This window comes from Pelophylax lessonae (assembly GCF_965119305.1).
Source record: "Pelophylax lessonae genome assembly, chromosome: 12".
NCBI classification, from domain to species: Eukaryota; Metazoa; Chordata; class Amphibia; order Anura; family Ranidae; genus Pelophylax; species Pelophylax lessonae.
This window is the reverse complement of record NC_138779.1, coordinates 136,375,821-136,387,243: the sequence shown is the minus strand read 5'-3', so window position 1 is coordinate 136,387,243 and position 11,423 is coordinate 136,375,821. Positions and strand designations below refer to the sequence as shown.

The window sequence follows — 11,423 nt, the reverse complement described above, 5'->3', positions numbered from 1 at the left end:
AGGCAGGCGGCTAATGTAAACAAGCCGCCTGTCATTCTCCCCGGTGTATGAATGATGATCATACGGTTCTACTATGTAGAACCGTTGATCACTGTTCATACATCTCAAGCCACAGCCAATCCCAGTTAGAATCACGCCCCTAGGGACACACATAGCCCCTCCCTCTCAAACAAAAGTCAACCCCTTCACTGCCAGTGTAATTTTACAGTAACAGTGCATATTTATAGAACTGATTACTGTAGAAACATCACTGGTAACCCAAAAAGTGTCAAAAATGTCAGTCAAGGCTCCAATCTGTCTGCCGCAATGTCGCAGTACCGCAAAAAAAAAAAAAATCGCAGTACACGTTAAAAAAAAAACAACAAAAATGACAAAAATCTTTCCCTTTGTTAGTAAACGCGATAACTTTTGCACAAACGTTATGAAAATGTTAAAAAAATTTGATTTTTACATTTTTTTGGGGGTGAATTTCATATAAAAAATGTGAAAAATATTGTTATTTTTGAAAAATTTACGCTTTTTTTGTTTATAGCGCATGATCAAAAAATCGCACAGGTGATCAAATACCACCAAAAGAAAGCTCTGTTTGTGGGGAAAAAAGGACACCAAATTCATTTAGGTACAGCATCGCACGACCGTGCAATTGTCCGTTAAAGTCACGCAGTGCAGAATCGCAAAATAGGCCCTGGTCAGGAAGGGGGTAAAATCTTCCGGGGCTTAAGTGGTTAAAAATGCACATAAAGCAATTCCAAGCAGGAATCTCAGGAGCAGATTTATTTTCATGTGCTCCTTGAAACATGTTTTTTCAGAATGCTTAAAAACGACAAGCTTTCCGCAGTGCATGTTTAAAACGTGTTTTGTTCTACCCTGTACGGTGCCACAGGATCCAGTACTGCATCCCTGTACCAAATGTTGATAAAGCCATGCAGTGTGTGCAAATGGGGCGCTTCTCCAGGGCACAACAAAACATTGGGATTGACGTCACAGAGGCCACTTCCAGCCAAGGATATTATCTTCTGCACAAATATGTCTCTTGCAGAGCCGAGAAGAAATAAATCACATGCTTAGAATTACTCAGCTGTACAAAGCTAAGAGAAGCACAAAAGGAGAAGCTGCATGCTGCGTATAAGCAATTACATTCAATTTAGAGGCCAAGTTGCCATCCTATTTTGCGGATGTTAAAGCTTTCTGGCTTTGGCTGCCTCTTATTAATAGCTTTGGCAACTTGAAAAATCCTTATCAAGAGAAAAACAAAATAATCATTTGCAATGGAACATATTCCAAGCCTTGGGTTACTTATTTAGCGGTAAGAAAAAGTACTGAGCAATGTATTAGACTCAGTACCAACTGAAGGTGTGCTACGGCAAATCTTATAGATGTTTTTTAGTCACTCAAAGCACCTAAAGCAAGAACCCAGAAGAAATAACCATGTCCCAGTGAAGAGGAAAAAAAAGATGGCGGTGTGGAACCAGGGATTACAATAGCAGGGTTTCTCAACTAGGGTTCCTCCTGAGGTTGTTAGGGGTTCCTCGAGAAATGAGCAATTTCTGCCTCTCAGATAAGTTTCCATTGACACCATTGTTACTTTTTGCTATCTGTAAGGGGGTAATTCTTCCCAATGATGACAAAAGTAAGGAGCATTCTTCCCACTGTCTGTCACACTAATGTGTCATGAGTTGTAGATTTAGAATTTTTAGCAGGGGTTCCCCCGAGATCAGAAATTTATTTCAAGGGTTCCTCTGTGTTGAAAAGGTTGAGAAAGGCTGCAATAGATTAATGCTGGATTCACTGGGCATGCGAGTATGCTTATTGAGGACAACCCAGAATAAAAGGTAAGAGGGGATTGAAAAAATTAAATCTGGGGTAAAGTTCCTATTTAATTATAGAGGAATAGATATCAATGTCTGATTAGTTTGAAACCCAACATAAATTGTAAACTAAGTTTGCATTAAATGCATTTAGGACATGATTATACCTTCCCTTGTGCTACCACTTGCATTCATATCCCTATTACAATGTTAAGCAAAGTTCTACATCAGTAAAGTGCATCTAAACCCAAGAACAAAAAATGTAATATACTGGAGCCTACCAGCCCTTACTGTATATATGTGGTGGTTGCATTAGTTTTCTTTTTTTTTTTTTAAGTTTTTTTCCACCGGATGGTCCTGCCAGTAAACCCTTTCTGTCCTAGGGTTGGTTACAAAGCTCACTCAACCCTATCTATGGAGGAGAGCGTTATCAGACATTATGTGAGTTAGGACAACAGAACACCACCCACTCTCCTCAGCTACATACAATAGGGTGTGTATTGTTTTTATGACAGAATCAATGATTATTTTTTTGCATTTATCAAACAGATATAGTAAAACACTTAAAATGTTACCAAACCTACAACAGTAAAATCAGTCTGTATATGCAGTAAAGCATGTTAGTTATACTCATTGTGGAAACCAAAGGGTTAACCCTCTGCATTGTGTAAAAAGGCTGTATGATCCTGTCTTCTCTGATCCTCCACTTCTTCCACAGTCCCCAAACCATCTCCTGATAGAACAGAGCCTTGGCGGTTAGCTGCACATGCACAGTTTGGTGTGTATTGCTAATTTTCTTTCCTTTGGAGAGTGTATATAAACAGCACAGGGCGAACCAACATTGTCCAGACAGAAGGTTAGGGGTCCTGCAGCCTCATAGGACAATCAGAGTAGAATGAAAACTCCTCCTACAAGCTTTACCAGACACCAACAAGATTGCTCTAACTGCGAATGATAAATGGTAATTAACAGTTTATAATTACTAAAATAATTTGCATTTCCATTACTGTGGGACATCACATATAGTGAACGCAGGGTCCTGGGTTAGTAACACTTTACTTCCGGACCGCTCACCGTGCATTTATCTCACTACTTTGACGTTAAATACCGGAGTTATGGCAGCAGATAGCTGCCATAACCCTGGTATTTTCTTACACGGCCGGGGGTCCTCTTTCACATAAAAGTGGTCCCAGTGGCAGATTTGCCATGGGATTACTTTTATGGGCAGAGGGAGAGGTGACCACCCCCCTCCCGCCATTTCCCGGTCGTTTTCCTAGCTTACCGCAGCTGTCGGTGGCGGGAAAAATGATCTGATTCCCTTTGCTGCTGGGCAGGAAGTCGAGTGAGGGCAAGATAGCCCCCACTTGACTCTATGCCCTTGAAAGACCGGAGCGACATCAAACGTCATTTCCTGCCTAATGGCCTCAAAGGGACACTTTTTTATTTTTAAAAAAAAATAAAAAAATTTTTAATGTGAGATCGGAGGTCTTTTTGACCCCAAATCTCACACTAAAGAGGACCTGTCATGCTAATTTCTATTACAAGGGATGTTTACATTCCTTGTGATAGGAATAAAAGTGATCAAAACATTTTTTTTTAAAAAGGGACAGTGAAAAAAACAAAACAAAGTAAATTAAATAAGAAAAAAAAAATATTTAAAGCGCCCCGTCCCTCCGAGCTTGCGCGCAGAAGTGAACACATACGCAAGTCGTGCCCATATATGTAAACAGTGTTCAAACCACACATGTGAGGTATCGTCGCGATCGTTGGAGCGGGAGCAAGAATTCTAGCACAAACCTTCTCTGTAACTCTAAACTGGTAACCTGTAGAAATTTTTAAAGTGACGCCTATGGTGATTTTTAAGTACCAAAGTTTGTCGCTATTCCACAAGCATGCACAATTTTGAAGCATGACATGTTAGGTATCAATGTACTCGGCGTAACAAAATCTTTCCCAATATAGAAAAAAAATTGGGCTAACTTTACATTTTTCTTATTTTTTTAATTAAAAAAAGTACACTTTTTTCCAAAAAAATCTAGTTTGTAAGACCGCTGCGCATACGGTGTGACAAAGTTTTGCAACAATCTCCATTTTATTCTCTAGGGTCTCTGCTAAAAAAAAAGTAAAATATAACGTTAACTAATTTTAACTTGTAAACAGCAAATGTCAGAAACAGGCCTTGTCCTTAAGTGGTTAATTGTATATTTAACAGACCAAATAGGAGTAAATAAAAAGTTAATTTTTAGGGTTTACATACATCTTAATGAATGGTAAAAAGGATCAACTGCCTCTGCTTGCTGAAAACTAGCAAGTATTTACTCATTCCATAGTCTGAAATGCCAATAAACATTATTTGTAGTTGAGATGGCCACAAAACGGGAGCCCAATTACACACTTTGAAAAAAACTACACTTTTTGTTCAAATATACTTTCACCAGAATGCAGGAGAATGCAGACTTTAGGGAGGGTCTACAGACAGCCAGTGAAACCTTCAAAACCACTGTCCTACACAATGTGCCACCATTTTTTTGTATCTACCAAGAGGTTCACTATTAGAAAGTAGATACATCTACAGGTATGAATGCACCTTTTGAAAAGCCAAGATTGGTTCATTGATGTTATTCATCATTTTTAAATATGTTGATGTATGTTATTTATGTACAAGTATGCTGATCCAGTAACGTATGAGCTCTGATGAGTTGCTATGGAACTTTGTGCTTTGTCATTTGCCTTATAGAATAATTTAATTCTGAGAGATGCAGGCAATACTAAAGCTGGTCATACACTAGCTAAAATTCAGCCAGTTCAGTAGGGACCAGACAAATTTTGATCAATGTGTGGCTGTCCCTGTTTGACAGAAAGACAGGTTGATCAACTTCTGTCAAACAGACATGATGGAAACGTTTCTCAGTGGCTTGAGCCACTGATTGGTCTATTCTGACAGCAGTGGGAGCTGCTGTTAGAATACAATGTCTTGTCAGGGTGGGATTCCTCAATCAACCTAGTTTATGTGGATGGAGGAATCTGGCTGAATGAAGAAAAAAAGAAAACCAACAGCGTATGGCCAGCTTTAATGCAGAAAAAAACGAGGATGGTGCAAGTTTAGCCTCTATTTAATTCTGCAGTTGCCATGGTGCTGCACACATGACCAGCTATGACATTGTCATATTTGAGGGTTTGAAAGACTAGCTGAGAACTGACATACAGTATCTCACAAAATGGAGTACACCCCCTACTATTTTGTAAATATTTTATTATGTCTGTTCATTTGACAACACTGCAGAAATTACATTGTTACAATGTAAAGTAGTGAGTGTACAGCTTGTATGACAGTGTAAATGTGCTGTCCCCTCAAAATAACTCAACACACAGCCATTGATGTCTAAACCGCTGGCAACAAAAGTAAGTACACCGCTAAGTGAAAATGTCCAAAATTGGGCCCAAAGTGCCAATATCTTGTGTGGCCACCATTATTTTTCAGCACTGCCTTAACCCTCTTGGGCATGGAGTTCACCAGAGCTTTACAGGTTGCCACTGGAGTCCTCTTCCACTCCTCCATGATGACACCACGGAGCTGGTGGATGTTAAGAGACCTTGCGCTCCTCCACCTTCCATTTGAGGATGCCCCACAGATGCTTAGGGTTTATGTCTGGAGATATGCTTGGCCAGTCCATCATCTTTATTCTCAGCTTCTTTAGCAAGGCAGTGGTCGTCTTGGAGGTGTGTTTGGGTCGTTATGTTGGAATACTGCCCTGCGGCCCAGTCTCCAAAGGGAGGGGATCATGCTCTGCTTCGGTATTTTACAATACATGTTGGCATTCATGGTTCCCTCAATGAACTGTAGCTCCCCACTGCCGGCAGCACTCATGCAGCCCCAGATCATGACAATCCCACCACCATGCTTGATTGCAGGCAAGACAAACTTGTCTTTGTACTCCTCACCTGGTTGCCGCCACACACGTTTAACACCATCTAAACCAAATATGTTTATCTTGGTCTCATCAGACCACAGGACATGGTTCCAGTAATCTTTTTTTTTTTTTTTTTTTTTTTTTTTTTTACAGTTTGAAAATGTTTATCAAAAACAAGTTTGTACGAGAAACTAAAAGGTTGTTTTTTTTTTTAAGACAATTTCTTTTTTCATTATATATACATTTATGAAGATCTAGTTAAGGAGTACACAACTAGGAAAGCATACTTTATTCCGTTAATTCACAACACTTTGTAACAGGGTAATGTTGTCTCCTTTCAACATAATACGACCAAGTTGTTTCCGAGACTTTGTTTTTAGATGGATTTCTTCTGCATCATCCAACACCAAGTTCATATATTCATCAAATCCAATGATGCAACCTTCGATGCGCATGCTCACTTGCTCATAAAGCCACACTTGGATCCGTGATCTATTTTGAAGATATCTGAAGATAAGATTGATGGGCTGAACCATCACTTTCTGCACTTTTTGTCCCTGTCCACGGTAAGCCATGCTCGTCGAGAGATTCGCAACTGCTCTAATAGGTTCCAGTAATCTTAAGCAAACTGTTTGCAGGCTTTCTTATGCATCATCTTTAGAAGAGGCTTCCTTCTGAAACAACAGCTACGCAGACCAATTTGATGCAGTGTGTGGTGTATGGTCTGAGCACTGAGAGGCTGACCCCCCAACCCCTTCAACCTCTGCAGCAATGCTGCCAGCACTCAGATGTCTATTTCCCAAAGACAACCTCTGGAACTTCTTTGGTCGACCATTGAGAGGCCTGTTCTGAGTGGAACCTGTCCTGTTAAACTGCTGTATGGTTTTGGACACCATGCTGCAGCTCAGTTTCAGGGTCTTTGCAATCTTCTTCTAGCCTAGGCCATCTTTATGTAGAAAAATAATTATTTTTTTCAGATTCTCAGACAGTTCTTTGCCATGAGGTGCCATGTTGAACTTCCAGTGACCAGTATGAGAGAGTGAGAGTGATAACACCTAATTTAACACACCTGCTCCATATTCACACCTGAGACCTTGTAACACTAATGAGTTACATGACACCGGTGATTTCTTTAGTTTTGTCACATGAAAAGATATAAGAAAATATTAACAAAAAAGTGAGGGGTGCATGCACTTTTGTGAGATACTGAAAGTACATTGGCAACTGTCACAGGGATCAGAGGCATGCCTGGAATGTACCATATGCTGCACTTGCTCTAGCAGACAGAATGTACAACCCCAATTCCAAAAAAAAGGGGACACTAAAATCTTCATATAAACAGAATGCAATTATTTGCAAATATCATAAACCCATATTTTATTCCCAACAGAAAATAAATCTAATGTTTAAACTGAAAAATGGTACCAATTTAGGAAAAAAAATAAGGTAAGTTTGACATTGATGACAGCAACATGTCTCAAAAAAAATGTAGCAGGGCTTTTTTTTTTACCACGGTGTAGCATCCCTGCTTCTTTTAACACTCTGTAAACATTACTGAATGGAGGAGACCAGGAGTTTTGGGAGAGGAATGTTGCCCCACTGTGTCCTGATTTTGGATTCTTACTGCTTAACAGTCCTTGGTTCTGTTTGTCAAATTTTTTGTTTCAAGATGCACCAATCATTAACAATTGGTGAAAATTCTGGACTGCAGGCAGGCCATTTAAGCACCCAAACTCTTCTACTACAAAGCCATGCTGTTATAGATGTAGTATGTTGTTTTGCATTGTTCTGCTGAAATATGAAAAGCCTTCCCCAAAAAAATGTCATCTGGATAGGAGCACATGCTGCTCTAAAACCTGGATATATCCTTCAGCATTGATGGTGCCAAGCTGCCCATTCAATACACTGTCCATTAAAAATGCATGCACCCCCATACATACACCCATATTCGTGGCCGTCCACTAGACAGGTTTTCACTTTGTAACAGACTATTTTAATGAGCTTTGGCCCATAGAAGACAGTGGCATTTATGGATCAAGTTTGGAAATAGCTTCTTCTTTGCATGATAGAGCTTTACCTTGCATTTTTGGATGTTCACACATAGTTACTTTTACAAGTATTCCAGAGCCCATGCAGTCCTGTCCATCACAGAACCATGCCTCTTAAACCCACTTAAAAGCAGTGCCTTCGGAGGGCCTGAAGATCACAGGCATGCAATATTGTGTTTGGACTTGTCCCTTGTGCAAATAGATTTCTCCAGATTCTCTCAATCTTTTAATGGTGTTATGTACTGCAGATGATGATTTATTTCAAGTTTTTGCAATTTTACAATCGGAAATTATTTGACAATTTTTAGACGCAGCTTTTCACAGATTGGTGAACCTCTGCCCATCTTTAATTCTGAGAGACTCTGACTTTTCTAAGATGCTCTTTTTATATGCAATCATGTTACTGACCTGTTAATGGTTAACCTAATTAGCTGCAAAATGATCTTCCAGCTCTTCTTTGTTAGTACCACTTTGCCAGCTTTTTGTTGCCCTGTCCCAACTTTGAGACATTCTTCCATTCATTTCAAAATTACCTTATTTTATTCTTAAAATTGTACATTTTCTCAGTTTAAACATATGATATGGTTTCTATTGAATAAATGATTGGTTTATGAGAATAGCAGATCATTGCATTATGTTTTAATGTATATTTTACACAGCATTCCAACTTTTTTGAAACTGGGGTTGTCAATGAAAACACCACTAGTATGTTTGATTGTGGATTTATTCAATTTAATGGATAGTTACAAAAATGTATTCTCATTAAAGAAGCTCCCTGCATGCCCTCCTTATTAAGTAACATTCAGAAGTCGCTATGAACTGCCCCTCAGCTGGCAGTGACTGGATTTACACTGAAATATGAGAACAGCTAACATCCAAATGGAATAAGATTCAAAAGGGTTTTGTTTTTTTTTTTAAATAACAATCTTGCATTTAAAGTATATCTAATGCTAACCTTTTTTTATTTTCGATGTTAGAGGCCAAGGATTAGAACCTTGCAATGGGGATACCTATTTCCAAGGAAATTGTCTAAGTCAGCCAGTTTCAACCAGAGTAACCTGCCCTGAGGATTCTTCAGGGGCGCCTTAGCAAAATGCCTAAAAATTGCCCCAAAATTGTATACAAGCAAGTGGGTGGATGGAACCTACCTTTTAATAACACAAAGCCACAGCTTTTCATTGTACACCAGTACAACCTTCTAGCTGCCAACCTCCTAACCAATGACATCATCAGTTGATAAGAAGGATGTCTTTTGATTGCATATCTTCCTTGTTTGACCCTCCCCTGCCTCTATCCATGAGTTTTGGGGGGAGAAGGAGAAGAGAAAACATTGGAATACTACTGGAAACTGGTTTGTCTTCAAAAGCGCATGAAAGAACAAATCACCTTAAATGTTGTGTGTCCTACGTGTATTGATGTTGCTGCATTATGTAAAACGATCAGAATAGTTTTTACATTTTAGAATAGGGCGCCTCAAGACAAATTTTGGAGGAAAGGGTGCCTTGATTGAAAAAAAGGTTGAGAAACACTGGTCTAGGAGGGAGATTTCTGCTTACTTTGTAGATATTTCCTCCCATTTTATGTTGTCTTTCGGACAGGAAGTAAAGAGAAAACTATCAGTGGGCCCTGCATAAAAATTATAATAAAAAATAACGTTTTGGCTTGACATACACTTAAATGCTCAGCTTCTAATATAGGTATGTGAGGTGTACCAACAGAGATGCCAAATAGTTTATTAACCTAGAATACACCTGCAAGCAACATTTTTTACTCATGTTGAGCAGAGGGGGAAGGGTCAGACCCGGTTTCTGGGATAGGAAGAGAAGTGAAATCTAAATCTACCTGATGCTCTTCACAGAGCAAAGGGACTTGCTTTGTTTTCTAGGTGCTGAAACAACATAACAAATGGATAACAGCACTACAATCAACTCAAGGACTATATTGATGATACCAGTGCTCCAAAATTGCTTAAGAAGAGATTTTATCCAGTTGCAATAACTATATGGTACATAACATTTCAAGGCTCTACTCCACACAGACACAGCCCTGACAGAGGATATAACACACAGACAACTTTTCTTAAACAACTGGGCTAGAAGACCACTTTATTATTGCACTTTCTCCACATCTTCATTTTTCCTATTTGTTACTTTAAAACACAGACGCTAATCTACTAGGATAATGGAAAGAGCACAGACTTTACAACTCAACTTGGAAGTGCAACAAACAGTTAATAATATATGCAGAATTTCCAACCTGCTGAAGAAATGTTCAGTAGCATTCCCACAGCACATCTCTAGCCAAAATGCGCACATTATTATTACTCCCCTCACTCCTTACCCGTTGATTCAATCTATACCATTCGTCTAATAGCCTTTGACAATAGAGCTGACGAGCTTTTCAGACTTGCAGCCCGTGCTGATTTCTCCTGAATGTGCTGCTGATGGCAACGTGTAGAGATACGTTCTCCCCTCACAAGACATGCCCTGAATAGGATGGTAACAAGTAACACTTCTGCCTGCGTTCAACCCACCCTTTGGGAAACTGGGCTATTGGAAGATGGGACACAAGCAACGCTATTACCCTGACAATGGGGAAGAGAGCTGAGGAAAGACAAAGCCTGGTTTATAAACTATGACTGCTGGCCAAAAATCCAGATTGGTACTTCATTCTTCTTTTGTCCCCACCAGCGAGCTTATTTAAGTCTCATTAGCCCTACTTCTTGTTACAACATACTACAATTAACTAAGTCAGTGGTTGGCAAGGGGAAGTAGTGGGGATGTAAAATCTATATATATTAACTCAGTATTAACCTTTTATGTGTTCAGCAACACTTCCCGTTTGACAACTGAAGATCAGCTAACTAAAAAGATTTTCAGAATCAATGATAAACATCCTTCCTGTGGCTTAAAAGTATGATCCATGCAAAACAGATCTGGATAGTTTAACACTGCTATGTATGCACTAAACATTTTAAAGAGAAATATTGCTTCCTATTTGTTTCTGTAGGGGTGGGGGCAGATAATTGCAGTGCACATATGACTGGAAACAGGCAACTGCCTCCCTACTAAATCTAAAGTACTGCAAGACTTCAGGAGACATGAAGCAGCCAGGGCCGTAAATCATTTTATGTTCTGGGGATGGGGGGGTTCAGCAGAAAGTACTAAGTGAAAGTCTTTTTAACCAACCACCTGCCACAGATTTACTGCGGCAAGGTGGCTCGGCTGCATGACTGACATAACTGTACGTCGGTCGCGCGCGGGGCTAGGGGGCATGAGTGCCCACCTGCAGTCCCCATGATGTGCTGATTCGGTTCAGAACCGATCAGTCATTAGGCCCAGGCCCATGATTTTTGGCCTGAACCTGGTGATCGGTTCTGACCAATTGCAGAGCGTCCTGTGCCTGTGCAATGTAAACAGGCACAGGAAATTATGCAATCCTCTCTCCTGCAGCCCTTTTTTGGTTTCAGCGTAAGAGAAGAGAGCATCAACTGTGAGTACACAAGCACTACACTGACACTAGTACACATAGGCACATATTTAACCCCCTGATCACCCCCCCCCCCGGTAGCCCTTTCACTCCCTGTCACAGTGTCACTATATACAGTATACAGATAATTTACTGATCACTGTATTAGTGTAATTCGTGACTTCAGT

General features: G+C 39.9%; 2 protein-coding genes across 3 annotated transcripts in view; both read right to left on the bottom strand.

Annotated features, from left to right (window-relative positions):
- Positions 1-11,423, bottom strand: part of ALG9 (ALG9 alpha-1,2-mannosyltransferase) — a 297,275-nt gene that overhangs the window by 75,528 nt on the left and 210,324 nt on the right. The window lies entirely within an intron of this gene.
- LOC309568526 (small nuclear ribonucleoprotein E) lies at positions 5,998-6,318 on the bottom strand. The gene has a single exon (XM_082274213.1). The coding sequence runs from the start codon at positions 6,292-6,294 to the stop codon at positions 6,016-6,018; it is 279 nt and encodes a 92-aa protein (XP_082130339.1). The 5' UTR covers positions 6,295-6,318; the 3' UTR covers positions 5,998-6,015.